Raw genomic sequence first — 15,181 nt, 5'->3', positions numbered from 1 at the left:
ACGGGCGTGGAACCTACTAAAAAAAAAAATTTCTTCCTACATATCTTCTCACGTACACATGTAAGGTCTCTCTAAGGTACTGAGTTAGGAGTAGAATTGCATTTTCAACTTTGTTTTTACCAGATGATTCTTTCCCATGGTTGCAGTGCCCACTTCTCTGGTTGCTCTTTCTATTATGTCACCTATTTGCCTATATTCGCTAAATTTTTAACAATCCTATGGGCGTGGGGGTGAAATAACAGTCCCTAGTTTTAATGTGCATTTACCTCACCTTACCAGGGAAATTTTCATGTTTTTGGCTATTTGTGTCTCCTCTGAATTATATTTGTATCTTTGACCTTTTTTCCTACTAAATGGTTTGATTTTTCTCTTACTGAACTGTAGAAATTCTTGAATATATTATGAACACTAACCCTCTTTTGATTATACTATGATAAAAAAAATAAAAACTGTTAACCAGTCTATGACTTAGTTTTTTAGGATGACACATTATTATAAAACTCAAGCAACAGAAAACAATCCACCATTCACTGATCTATACATATGTGATAAAACTACATAGTCAAACAACGGATATAACAAAAAAAACTTAAAAATTACAGTTATCTCTCAGGGGAGGCAAGTAATGTGAATGGAAAGTAGATGCAATAATGATAATGTTCTTATTTTTGAAACTGGTTGATGAGTTCACAGGTGTTTTTTTTATTATGACCCATTCTTGCTTATATATTACAATCTTACGTATGTATTACAATATTAAACATGAAAAAGGAAAGTCACCTGTAGTAACAGCAGATACACAGATACCTATATGCACACTCATTCTTATCTGATAGATAACAGCTTAACAATGGAAGAAATAATGCCACACTTTGGTGCGTTCTGAAACAGAATGAATCAGGAAGGAAAGAAAACCATCAAGAGTAAGAGAAAAGGAACGAAATATGGGAGGAAGTGGAGGGAGAAGGAAAAAATATGTGAAGGAGAGGCAAGGGGAAAAGGGAAATGGGATAGAAGGAAGAAAGGAAGGAAGTGGAGGAGACAGAAAGGGAGGAAGGGAGGGAACGTTCTTCATTCCAAAATCATTATCTCTTATAGTTTCTTCCTGGGAGTTTTGCTTTTTGCATTTAGGATTTACTCTACCTGGAACTGACTACTGTGTATGATATAAAGAATGGGATCCAATTTCCCACCATACAGATAACTCAAATTGCCACATCACACCTGCTAGTGAACAGTTCAACCTTTTTAAAATGCTACTCTATCATCTATTACATTTCTATGTATGGGCTGGTCTCTTTCTGGATGGTTTATTCTGTACCACTGGTCTATTTATCTTTGTATCTATACTGCAGGATTATTATAGCTACCAAATAAGTTTTTTTTATCTGGTAGGACAAGTCTTTCTACCCCGTCCTTTCTTTTCTCTTAAAAGATTTTATTTATTTATTTGTCAGAGAGACAGAGATAGAGAGAGCACAAGCAGGGGGAGCAGCAGGCAGAGGGAGAAGCAAACTTCCTTCTGAGCAGTGAGCCTGACATGGGACTTGATCCCAGGACTCTGGGATCATGACCTGAGCCGAAGGCAGACGTTTAACCAACTGAGCCACCCAGGCGTCCCTCTACCCTGTCCTTTAAGTGTAAACCCTACTATTGCCCTTTTCCATATAAAATTTTTAATCATCTTGTCAAATTCTGCAGAAAGCCCAATGATAATTATTCATGCTATTAGAATTAATTTATGTAATAATATGAGAAAAATTAACACTATTAAGACACTGAGTAGTCCTATACATGAACATGAGATATATTTCTACTTATTTAGGTATTCTTCCATACCTAACATTGTTTTTCAACAAAGGCTTTATAATTTTCTCAAAAAAATCTTAATTTACTAATATTTTTTAAATGTCCTGCAACTGTTAGATATTTAGAAGGCTCTCAAAGCTTTATTATTGACAATCATAATAACCAATCATTTAACGAATAAAATAACTGGCTGAATTTGTAAACAGTTCCTTAAGGTCAAATCTTAGAAGTTTGTCACCTGGAAGTTTTTGACCATAGTACTAAGAGAAGTTAGTGCCCTGTTATTAATCTCTAATTTTTCTGAATCGTAGTCTCTAATTTTTTAAAAATTCAGAGCATTCTATTTTACCTCATAATATTAAAAAAGATTCTTTCATATATTACCAGATGTGTCATTAATACAAATACAATTCATGATATAATTTTATAACTCTAAGTGACATGCTTAGAAGGCTAGCCATTAATGACAAACCAGGAAGAAAAAAAACCAAACTCATTTTTAAAAAAAAGTTGAATTCCATCTTCCATTGGAATGTTTAAAATCGAGAAATGAATTTAGAAAAGGTATGATTTAGTCACTTTATTTTTTTTTTTAAGATTTTATTTTATTATTTATTTGACAGAGATAGAGACAGCCAGTGAAAGAGGGAACACAAGCAGGGGGAGTGGGAGAGGAAGAAGCAGGCTCATAGCAGAGGAGCCTGATGTGGGGCTCGATCCCAGAACTCCGGGATCACGCCCTGAGCCGAAGGCAGATGCTTAACCGCTGTGCCACCCAGGCGCCCCTGATTTAGTCACTTTAAGTTATATTTGAGTATTGGAGTTTATTTACCAACACTTAGCTAAGCTTCAGTTCTCAAAGTATTGATTTCTTGTCACTAGAGACATGGCTGCTTCAGGATGATCCCTGAATAGAAGAAAGTTGGGACAGAACAGTTTGGGGCAAGTCTGGAGGTAAATGCAAGAAGGAGCAACAGAAACCCAGCGTACTGCTTCACAATTGCCTCTGACTCTCTGCTCTACCTTGTAAAAGAGATCAGTAAGAAGTAGAATAAAGCTATGGCAGCCATTCAGCTCTCCTCTTCTAGCATGCAGTCTGTAGCACCTGAACTTAACCCTCTTTTTTTAATCCTAGGAAGAATTAAGTCCATTCCACTTGTGGAAGCCTCTATTGGCAGCAGCAATTACATTCAAAACAGGAGGTAGAAAAGAGAGAAAACAAAGTTATCTATAAGATTTATTATGTAAGGAGAGCACACACACACACAAAAATCTGAGAGCAATCCTTAGGAGATGAAAATTTGGCAGGTGTAAACTACTTTTCTTAAAAAAAACTTTTCATCATAAAATAAAACACAGATGTGGGAAGCAACACAAAATATTATTTGTATTAACAAAATAAGTGTCATACCTTCAGAATGGGCTCTGTAGAGGGGCGGGGAAGGTAAAATGATTCCTTCTTTTCACTTTGAATAGTAATTTTCATTTTTTTTACCATAAGCTTATATTAGTTTTTATAGTAATAACTTTTTAAAGACTAACTAAAGATAAAAAAATCCATTTGAATTAAAAAGTAGATTCAAGTCACAAAATTTATCAATTTTTTTTAACAGTCTGCTGAAGTCACACAACTCTGGTCTACTCAGGAGCTGAGTCATGTCTAGACATTCAATTCTAAGTAAATCAGATGCCCAGCACAGTAACTGAAACATTCTAGGATATTAAAAAAATGTGAGTGCTCTTTCTGTTCAATAAAAATGCTTTTTACTTTTAAATAATAATAGAAATAATATTTATTTGTGTTACATCTCACAGAGAAGGGAAAAGGCCAGGAAGAGTTTAATTTAATTGTAATATGGCCTTTTAAATACACGAACTTTCATTAACAGGCTAATATTCCAAAAGGGAGTATGGTACACCATTTACAAGGCTCAGAACTCACTTACCTGGTGTGGCCTAAAGATTCTCGCCATATTGGTAGCATCACAACAGGTTTGACTGCACACTCCAAAATCGCTAAAGCCAGTGCAAATTCTCTGGGTTTGCTACACATCTGAACTGCTTTGATCCAATTTGCCCTGTATTTCAGGAGGGAAAAAAAGTTATTTCACTTGTTGGTCTTAAAAGCACAAGAGCTGTAATTTCTGATCTTATAGGGCATATGTTCCTAGGCTAAGCAGGTTTAAATATACTGCTACTGGAAGTTCCTACCTCACAGAATCATAGATTTTTAAATTTTTATTTATTTATTTTGGTGCAAAATAGTGGTTTCATTAAAGCATGGGGACAGGACCTCTGAATCACAGATTTTTTTTTTTTTTTTAAGATTTTATTTATTTATTTGACAGAGAGAGAGACAGCCAGCGAGAGAGGGAACACAAGCAGGGGGAGTGGGAGAGGAAGAAGCAGACTCCTAGCAGAGAAGCCTGATGTGGGGCTTGATCCCAGAACGCTGGGATCACGCCCTGAGCAGAAGGCAGATGCTTAACAACTGTGCCACCCAGGCGCCCCTGAATCACAGATTTTTAACACTAGAAGGAATCCCAGAGATCGATTAGTCTTCCAATTCCTTAAACCTTCTACAGTGTTCTGGAACTTTGAGTGGCCTCCTCTGGGCTCCAGAGGAGTCTTCCAAATGCTAATGCTGGTCCAGTAACTTAGAAGTATACTCACATCCCTAATGTGCTCAGTGTCTTGCTAACTAATTCATTGGTAATGCGTTTCAAGTGAGCACGTGCAATAATCATTTCGTAAATTTTTAGTATATCCACAGAAATAAATGAACCTTAGTTTCCTTTACCTGTGTGAAGCCCAATTTGGATGAAGAAAGGATGAAGGGATATTGTTTTCTAGTTGGGTGATAGTCAGTCTTAGAGTAGATATGGTAAGAACTTTGGACCCATGGACAGAACCATTCCATTTGAACTCTCCTGCTGGAGTCAGACAGAATTTATGTGCAAGATGTCTTCTCTTATCATGATCTTCTCTGTGCTGGTGCTTATTCAAAGCAAATGAATTGGTGGAGTACTGATTGTGGTAGACACGATACTTCCCTTCTTGACCCAACTTAAAATAATTGTTGATATTTCCTTTCATGACCACTTCCTTTTTGGTGCTCAACCGTGAAATTTCTCCTTGAGAGTTAACTACCAGTACCTGACCAAGAAAATAAAAAGACTGATTATTCATATCAAATATGTAAACTTAATCAACTGTCTTTCAATAATCTGTAATTTATCATTCAAAATAAAGTTCAGGTATATCTTACGACTGAACTTTTGAAATTTATCAGCGAAGTTAAAAGCTAAACATAATTGTTTATAATTAAACAACCAAGATCTTCCCATAAAAAGAACCTCTAAGTGCTTATTGTATGTCAGACTTTATGAAGTATTTTCATGTATCTCAAATATACACACAAAACCACATGTGTACATCATTCACCAACCATTACTTTAAGCTTATGATATATACGGTAGGGAAAACGTAAGGCACTACACGTACTACTCCCCAAAAAATATATTCCTAAAAATATCTTTTTTTCTGCTCCTTTTATCATTCCAGCTTTAGTATGAGAGCCCATGGATACTTTAAAAGCCTGTTTTCCAACAGCTGATCCCAATCCTTTAGTGAACCATGAGATCAATAGTGGATCTTTTCAACTTAAAAAAAAACAACAACAAAATATAACACAATCAACTAGACTAGAAAAGAAAATACCAGAGTGCTTCCCACGTGGTAAGGTAAAATACTATTTCAGGAAACTTCTGAATGTGTGTACTGGAATGCTATGAAAAATGTCATACTGAGGGTCAGAGTGAAAAACCAGCTTCGAAGCTATTGCTTTAAAGAAATTCCTATGTTTAGAAAAGAACACTATATATTCTTGCATATCTACCTTGCAAATAATTCTTAAATATGGAAGACACAGTTGTGGCCTTATACTGCTACCCTAGCTAGCTGGGGAACAGAAACACCAAGTACTAGCTGAGGCACCCGGCTGGCTCAGTCAGTAAAGTGTATGACTCTTGATCTTTGGGTTGTGAGTTTGACCCCACACTGGGTATAGAGATTACTTCTTAAGAAATAAAAAATAAAACTACTAGAAGCACCTGGGTGGCTCAGTCGGTTAAGTGTCCAACTCTTGACTTCAGCTCAGGTCATGATCTCAGGGTTGTGAGATCGAGCCCCTCATTAGGTTCCCTACTCAGTGGGGAGTCTGCTTGAGATGCTCTCTCTCCCTATCCCCTGAGCCCCCAAGTGTGCATCTCTCTGAAATAATAAATAAATCTTAAAAAAGGGGGGAGATGCCTGGGTGGCTCAGTCGTTTCAGTGCCTGCCTTTGGCTCAGGTTATGAACTCAGGGTCCTGGGATCAAGCCCCGCATAAGGCTCCCCACGCAGCAGGGAGTCTGCTTCTCCCTCTCCCTCTCCCTCTGCCCCACTCCCCGCTCGTGCTCTCTAATAAATAAAATCTTTAAAAAAAATTATTACAGCTAGAACTGAGCATTAAATCACCTATAACTCTTTACTAGCCCACAAACAACGTACTCTTTACCGTATGTGAAAAAGAAGTCTCTACCTCTTTAGAATCATATACAATAAAACTAACTATACAGTAAGAAAGTATACCACCCAATTATAGCATTTCCCCACATGAACTGAAATTTGGGTATACAACTGTACTTATTGTATAAAATATGTATTATATGTATTATAGACCTAATCACTTTTAACCTGCTACCCACTACACTCTTGGAAGTAGAAAAATACAATTCAAGAGTAGGTCCACACTTCCTGCCCCTATTTTTCAGGTCTGATAAATAAAATTATTTCACATTCCAGAGATTTTTTGTTTTAAACAGAAAGAACATACCTCTTTGCCCTCCTTAAATAATTTATTTGCTTCATGGGCTGCAGCTGCCACCTGTTGGCTCTTCAGCTGGCTAAGTTTGCTGTCTGGATTCCGTAATCTGGTGATAATTCGAGTTGACCCAGATGCCCCTCTTCCTGCTCCAGGAGACTCACTTATTTCCCCATTAGACTTCTCTGATTTGAAATCACCTGTTATCAGATGAAAAGCCAAAAGTAATTGCTAACAGTAAGTTATTTATAACAACACCTTATTTATCCAAAACTCTTATCTGATGCACATCTAAGATCCAGAAAGTAAACAAAAAGTCCTTGAATAGCCAAAGCAAACATATTAATTCTTAAAGGTTTTACTTAAGAGAACTTTACTGTGAGTCAGTTATTACTGTACAGAAAATTCAAACATGCCAAGTTATCTGTTTCAAAGCTCATCTACTAGAAAGCATGAAGGGCTACTACAAATGTATAAGCAACAAACATTGTAGCTCAAAATGCACACTAATAGAACTCTGCCTATATATTCAGTATGGTTCCTGTACAAAAAGTAAAGGGTATAATTAATTTTAGAAAGATTTCCATTGAAATTATTTAAAAACCTAATGGTTTAAAGTTTATAAATATAAATACCAAGTGAATTTTCACCTAAGGAACCTAGAATTATCTGTGTATGCAAATAATTATACATGTGAAATCAACTAAATTAGTTTTTTTACTATAATAAAGGCCTCTCACATTTTCATAACAACTTAATTTTTTAAAGTGACAGACTGCACCACCAAGGGACAATTACTGCTTTGCCATAAATCTCACTTTGGCTGAAAATTTCCCTACATTTTTAAAACTATCATATCACCATCCAATTTCCATTGGCCAGACAGTTGAACAAGATTTCTCTCTCTGTTTAATTTAAAGCTCTTTAAAATGAAGAACAGTGTGTCACTGGCAAATGAAAGGCCAAACATAAAATTTACAATATATTATAAAGATGGCATTTTGAGTAGAGAAAAAAATTAGACTGGGAAAACTGGCTATTCTGAAAAATATAAAAGACAATTTAGGAAACATTTCTTAATTTTATCTGACCAACACCCTTTCTTTCCTTTGGGAAGATGCTTTTCCCCCACTTCAATTATGATTCAGCGGGGGCCACAAATCCTACCATACTGGGTGAACAACCTCCTCCAGCTTAGCCATCACCACCTGGCCACAGTGACTGTCCTAGATCTGGCTATGTGGCCCAAGCCATTCAGCATACTACTCTAATTTTTAAATTCGGGAGATGAATAAACGGTCTTTTTCTTTTTTTAAAAAAATTTTATTATTTATTTAAGTAATCTCTACACCCAACATGGGGCTTGAACTCACAAACCCGAGACCAAGGGTTGTATGTTCTTCCAATTGGGCCAGCCAGGTGCCCCAGTTGTGCTTTTTGTGTTAGCGAACAAAAAGAGTATAAATAAGAGGCTGTCTACTTTTTTTATCCCACAACATGGAAAAAACTTTTAATAATACGAGACAATAAGCTCATCATGGGGGCAGGTGGGAGGCGGGGGAAAGTGGAGATAAAAGGAAGACCCGCAATAACCTCATTTGGTGCCCAGGGTCCAATAATGCGCTACCTCTAGACTTGCCAATTGCATGACCCAATTAAATTCCCTTTTTATTTTAAGCAAGTCTGGTGGATTTCTGTCACTTACAACCAAAAAATTCTAAATAATCCAGAGTATTTTAAGATTTTTGACCCAATATATGGCACTGACTCAATCAAGATGGGTAAGGGATATTGGGTGTTTTTCCATCCCAGGCTGGAAAGCTAGAAACCTGCAATGTGTGACAGCAAAGCAGTTAATCGGACTATCAACAATTTTCTCTTGGGTCTCAGACCATGAGCCTATCCACGATAAAGTTTTATGCCAAGATATTGAACTATGGTGGCTACTTCCTGGGACCATCTATACGGACCTACAATAAAGACTTTTTAGACAGCATCTGATCTAAGCTGGACTTCCTAAAAGCAGAAAGGGAAGGCACAACGCTTTTTAAATGCCCTTCAATTTAGAGCCAACGATCCAATACAGCTGAGAGTCAATCCTTTGACACTTGCTAAGGTGTTTTTTTTTTAAGTTTATTTATTTATTTAAGTACTCTCTACCCTCAACATGGGGCTCGAACTCATTACCCAGAGCTCAAGAGTCAAGAGTAGCATGCTCTTCCGACTGAGCCGTTAGGCAACCTGACACTTGCTAAGTTTAATAAAACAAGGGAAAGGAGGCAGCAAATTCATCCCTAGGGGTAAGACCTGAAAGGGCCGAGGAAGAGAACAAGGCTTATCTAACATCCCCTGCCCAAAGGCCACATTCCTCCTCTTATAAAGGAGTGACTCACGGCCATGCAGCCTGGAGGCAGAGTACAGACAGAGCTGCTTTACCCCAGCCTCTGGAGCTCATTGTTTAAGGGTAGCAGGAGGCAGAATTCTGCCTAGGCAGGACTTCATCCACCTGAAGGCTAGGGAATTGGGTCTGCAAAGCAGACGACAGAGCCAGTAGAGGGGCTTTACCTTCAGAGACCCTGAGCAGAGTTTCTGGCTATTGGGTACCCAGGCAATCTATGAGGGATTGCTACTGCCAGATCCCCAGCAACCCATCCCTGACAACAGCCAGAAGGAACTAGGCTGCTAAAGCAGAATGGCCTCCAGAAGGGGGATCTTCCCATATAGTTCTCACGTTTCATCCACAGCCATCCTCCCAAAAACCAAGGGCAGCCAGGCGTTATCAAAGAACACCCTCCACTATCAGGACAACAAGTGTGACAGGCAGTTAAATTCATAATTTGGCTCATGGATTGTGAGATTGAGAGAAGCTATATCCAGACCTAATCAAAAATAATATACGACACACAGACGTTGTAAATAAAGTTACACTACCAGAGGTAATTTTGGGAAGTTTCTGAAAAAAATCTTCAGTTGTGGGTGAGATCTTTGCATTGTGTTAGGCAGAAGCATTTTTGAATTTGAATAAATACGTTTGCGCTCAGCTACCAAAGGGTGTAACTGTGGGGATATTTGTTTCCTATCTTTGCAACATTCCTCTGTCTTTGGAAAACCATTCCTACCCCACTCCAATCATACACTTTTGCTGGAGCCATCAATTATAATACCTTGCCTGCCCTGGCCACAGGGGTGGGAACAATATGTCCAAGATAGGCCACTCAAATTCCTTCCTCAAGGACTTTTGATTTGGAGCAGGAGTAGGGGCCTTGCCTTTGGGTCACAGACCTTGGAAAGATATGAATACAAACCGCTGATGCCATCTTCCCTGCCACTTGGAAAAAGCCTGTCTGTATTAGGAGAGAATGAAGTTAACACACAAACATATGCACATCAAAAGGTGGAGAGAGAGAGAGAGAGAGAGAGAGAGAGAGAGAGAGAGGAAGACAGAAAAGCTTTGATACCTGGGACTCCAGTTATGCCTGATGATGGTTTGGACTTCCCAATTACATGAGCTAGTTAATTTCCCTTTTCACTTAAGCTAGTTTAAGCTGGTTTGGCAGCTTGCAACTGAAAACAAGTTCTAATTAAAACAGATCTCCATCTCCTACCATACACAAAATTATAGAGCAGGATTAAAAACAAAGTTACAGAAGTATTATGTGAAATTATTGTAAAACATGTGTATATGCTTGGGATAGGATCTTCTGTAGTAAGACACAAAATCCAGACAAACCCAAAAGAAAAAGATTAATAAATTTAACTATATAAAAATTTCTGTATAACAAGATAACAGGAAGAGGTAAAACAAGTGATGACTGTATAAGTATATACATAAAATCCAAGATAACAGCCATAATACATAAAGCATTCCTAAGACTCATTATGAAAAACTATCAAAATGCAATAGGAAAAAATGAGCAAAAGATATGATTAAGCAATTCACTGAAAGTTCAACAAACACATAAAGAGAAACTAAACCGCGTTAGTAAGCAGATATGCAAATTTTTAAAAGAAATACTTTTCATCATTAGCAAAAAAGAGACTGATGATGAATTTAGGTGAGAGTATGAAAAAATACATATGTATGTAAATTATTGGTATAAATCCCTTTTAAAGTACAACTGAGCAGCAGTCATCACTATTTTAAAAATGTACCTACCATTTGACCCAGCAATTCCACCTACTGGTCCTATACTGCCAGAAATCCTTGCGTAAGTACACAGAGATATATGCCAAGGATGTCAAAACAAACAAACAAACAAACAAACAAACAAAAACCACCACTATTTGTAATAATAAGAAAAACTGTTAACAGCCTGTATGTCCACTAACAGAGAAATAGTAAATGAGTTACTGTTTATCCATACTGTGGAGTACCATGCAGCAGTTGGAAAAAAAAAAAAAAAAAAAAGAATGAGTTCAATTTATATAATGAAAAGATCCCCTACATGTACTACTGAATGAAAAAAAGCAAGATGCAGAACAATGCATGCAGAATGATTCCATTTATGTAAAAAAATAATAATAATTTAAAAAAACCTTTTGGTAAACATAGATACATTAATGTAACCACATGGAGAAAGACAGAAAATGTTACACACCAAATTGTTGACGGTGGTTACCTCTGGGGAGGGTACCCAAAAAGATTTATTTTTTCCTGTGTGCTTTTGCATTTTTTTAAAATAAAAACAATGACAAGTGCTACTTGTGTTCAAAAAAAGAAAAAAAAAAGGAAAAAAAGAAGAAAAGAAAATCTAAGTCTTCCCACCCCATCAAACTTTTATTTAAAAAATTAAAAAATTAAAAAAATTAAAAAGCTCGCTTTAATGCATGAAGTGTATTCTTACCTATCTCTTCTTGAATAGAGACAGGTGTATGAGACTCTCTTTCTCCATTTTCAGGCTCATCAGCTGCCTTAGCAGATTCACTCTGGGAAGAATCTAGTTCACTGCTGCTGTTACTGTTTTCCAGATTAGGCTGGATGGAGGTAGTGGTAGCACTAGTGTTACTGCTGTCACATGTCTTGTTAGGTTCTTCTAGAAAAATAGAATATCTGATTTTTAGATTAGAAGTCACATGAAAAGTAACTACTTTGTCAGAAAAGACATTTAATTGTTTGAGGACTGCATTGCAAAGCTAGAGTTAAAGAGAAAAGCTGCTCATGTATGAAGAATGCAACATCTGAGATCTATAAGCAACACCCTCTGAGTTATTTGTGAAGGCTCTCAGCCTACTAACTCAGACTCTTATTATCTTAGTCTCTAGTACAAGGCAGACAGTCTTTCAGATACCCCAGGGCTGAAGAAGAAGAATAAAGTGATGTAACTATCCCACAAAACTTAGAACTGGTTTTGAGATAATCCCTCAGAATCTGAAATTTATACTCTTACTTTTCAAAAAAGCAAACAGGGTTAGAAACAGCATTAAACTAGATTATTTATCTCTAAGATTTTCTGCTTGAATTCTGTGCTCCCAAATTAACTAGAAGGTAATGCTGAAGTCACTGTAAATTTTAACACAATTTAATAGTTATCACTAAGAATACTATTCCTAAAATTATATCAAAATGAACACTACCATGAACTGAAAGCCTAGGTCTTTCCATGGTAGTTCAGAAATTAAGAGCCTCCTTCCTTCTGTATTTCATTTTGTCACTAAGATATTCTTCAAATAGTTAAAAAAGTGGTTGACGGTGTATCACAAAGGCTACCCCTAATGTATAACGAGCTATTATTCTTTTAGGAAAAAAAATCTCAACAACCTGATAGAAAAATGAAAAAATCTGTAAGCAGTCACAAAAAAAATGAAAACGGCCTTTAAGCATTTGGGAAAACGCTCACTTAATTCCAACTAAAAGAAATGCAAAGTAAAACTATATGGAGCTATCCAGCTATTTGGTTGGCAAAAATCCGAGCCTCACAATACATTCAGGTAAAGAGGCAGTTTGTTAATAGGCACTCCCACACAATACAGCAGGAGTGAAAAAAGGGGGAAAGTGGATAAAAAGGAACCGACAATATCTACACATGCACTCTTAACCTACCAATCCCATGCCCTGAAATCTATTCCAAAATACACTGGTTAAAATACTAAATTACTTATTTACAGAGCTATGCATTGCAGCATTATTTTTAATGGCCAAAGACGGAGACAAAATGTCCATCGATGGGGCACTGATTGAATAAAAGGTGATACACACAATGAAATATCATGTACCATAACAAGAATTGGGGAAATCACCAGATTCACACATGAATGATTAAGCGTAAAAAGAAAAGCGCAGAACAGTAGTTACAGTATGCTAACTTCTGTGTAACAAGGGGAGAGAAATATAAATTTATAGGGAGATTTTGCCTTTATTTAAAAAATTTAGAAACACTGGAAAAATAACCAAAAATTAACAAATGTGGCTACCTATGAGGGAAGGAAAGGAAATGACTACCTAGAGAGGGAAAGGATGGATGTGAAAACTCTATAGTTACACAGTTTGATTATGGAATCATGTAAATGTTTTACATTTTTCTAAAAATTAAAGTTAGAAATGCAATCCCTAAAAATTGAAAACTGAAACAAATTAACCTAGTTGTATATCAAGTTGTTGGCATAACCAGACAGAGAAAGAAACTATTTCCAGTGACTTTGGAACACAGTATTTTGACTGTATGTGCTTACTAGAATCATGGCATAAGGATGAATAAGGAACTATAAATATCACCTTAAACGCTATTCAGTGGTCTTACTGTCAGCAGTAATACTGGTATTACAAAATTACTCTGATATATAAAATCATTTCTTATTAACGTACACCAAGATGTTAATAAGACATATATTAATAATATGCTATTATTAATGGACATTCATATCAGGACAAAGCAAATGTGTACTTAAGTTACTACTCTGTTAGGAACTAAAGCTTTCACTGTAAGGGAAGAGATACAAGTTTAAAACCAAGGGGGGAAAAAAGAAAGGGAAAGAAAAAGGAAAAAGAAAAAGAAAAAGAAAACTACATCTAAGTATGCAATCCTCAGACTGAATCTGAAAGGTCAATATGAACTGATGATCTTTTTCTTTTCAAAAATACATACTTCCTAACACCACCCACCAAAAAAGCCTAAAGGCAATGACAGCCCAAGAGCAGTAAGCACCTCTGGGCCCAGATTGTGGTCTCTAAATATTCCCCACTAAAAGTAACAAGGACTTCTTGGAGGAATGACTGATTCCAGGTCTGGGGCAGGAAAGATGCAAGATAAGCTTCATACATCTTATTCTGTCAAAAAGCATGGAAGCTCTCTAAGAGTACCAGGGTCATGGAAAAAGGATGCAAATTTTGTCCGATGCTGGTCAATATAAGCAAATTGATAACTAAAACTGACTAAAACAAACTGAATACATAAAGACCCATGAGTTCAAACGGATATTTAAAATGAGGAAACAACGCCCCTGTATAAAAGTCCATAACTCATGAATCACCACTGTAGGTAACTGGACACCAACTCCTGACTCTGAAAAATAATTCAGCATTTATCCCTGCTCTAACTACATTTCAAAGTATTCAAACAGCCTCAGTTAATGAGGGAAAATTCTTCACAGAATTCCTTAAGTTAAACAAATACAGAAAAAAGAATTAAAAACCACCATATTATAACCTCCAAACAAGCAACTGATTCTGAAATGATCATCAGTGAATGAGAGGTTAACAGGAAACTTTACAATGTCACTACCTGAACTCACTGATCACTTTCAGCATTTATAAAGGCAGACCACAAACAGACATCACGAGCCTTTTGATGCTATATGATATGAAGTACCCAGCACATAGCTTATGGAATATTCTTGCCAAAAACACTTAAAAATTATTTTAATCAAGATTTTAGAATAAAGAACACTAAGAGGAAGGCAACAGACAAATCCTGAATGTAGGATATCCCATAGCAAGATACACGATTCTTCAACAAGTCAACAGTGTATAGAGGAGAAAAGTCGGGGAAGGGGAGAGTACTCTAGACTAAGAGACTCAAGAGATATAAAAATCAACTGTCACATCATATGGGAACCTTATTTGGAGTTATTACAAACACAACAAATGTAAAAAAAAATTTTTTTAAGTGAGGAAATTTTAACTGACAGCACAGATGATATTAAGGAATTGCTATCAATTTTATTAAAATGGCAATGGCACTGTAATTATGTAAGAAAATATTCATATTTTTTAGAGATTTATGTAAGATTGATATAACATGATGTCTGGGATTTGCTTTAAAATACTGCGGTAGGGGGGCGCCTGGGTGGCACCGCGGTTAAGCGTGTGCCTTCGGCTCAGGGCATGATCCTGGCGTTATGGGATCGAGCCCCACATCAGGCTCCTCCGCTATGAGCCTGCTTCTTCCTCTCCCACTCCCCCTGCTTGTGTTCCCTCTCTCGCTGGCTGTCTCTATCCTGTCGAATAAATAAATAAAATCTTAAAAAAATAAAATAAAATAAAATAAAATACTGCGGTAGGAAAGAACCCAAA

The 15,181-nt window shown here is 36.6% G+C and overlaps 1 protein-coding gene across 23 annotated transcripts in view; it reads right to left on the bottom strand.

Moving 5' to 3' along the window:
* The window catches only part of BPTF (bromodomain PHD finger transcription factor), a 145,002-nt gene that overhangs the window by 63,887 nt on the left and 65,934 nt on the right, over nt 1–15,181 (bottom strand). For 20 of the 23 annotated variants that reach the window (XM_026512443.4, XM_026512438.4, XM_026512437.4 and 17 more), the window contains 4 exons: nt 11,517–11,705; nt 6,685–6,872; nt 4,610–4,965; nt 3,756–3,887 (listed from right to left, as the gene is read on the bottom strand). In XM_026512443.4, the coding sequence (XP_026368228.2) occupies nt 3,756–3,887; nt 4,610–4,965; nt 6,685–6,872; nt 11,517–11,705 (865 nt within the window). The remainder of the gene's footprint in view (nt 1–3,755; nt 3,888–4,609; nt 4,966–6,684; nt 6,873–11,516; nt 11,706–15,181) is intronic. The other 3 variants (XM_026512444.4, XM_026512442.4, XM_026512448.4) reach the window with 1 other exon arrangement.

Source organism: Ursus arctos, unplaced genomic scaffold (genome assembly GCF_023065955.2).
Source record: "Ursus arctos isolate Adak ecotype North America unplaced genomic scaffold, UrsArc2.0 scaffold_24, whole genome shotgun sequence".
NCBI classification, from domain to species: domain Eukaryota; kingdom Metazoa; phylum Chordata; class Mammalia; order Carnivora; family Ursidae; genus Ursus; species Ursus arctos.
Note: the sequence above shows the minus strand (reverse complement) of the source record. Positions and strands in the feature narration are given on the sequence as shown.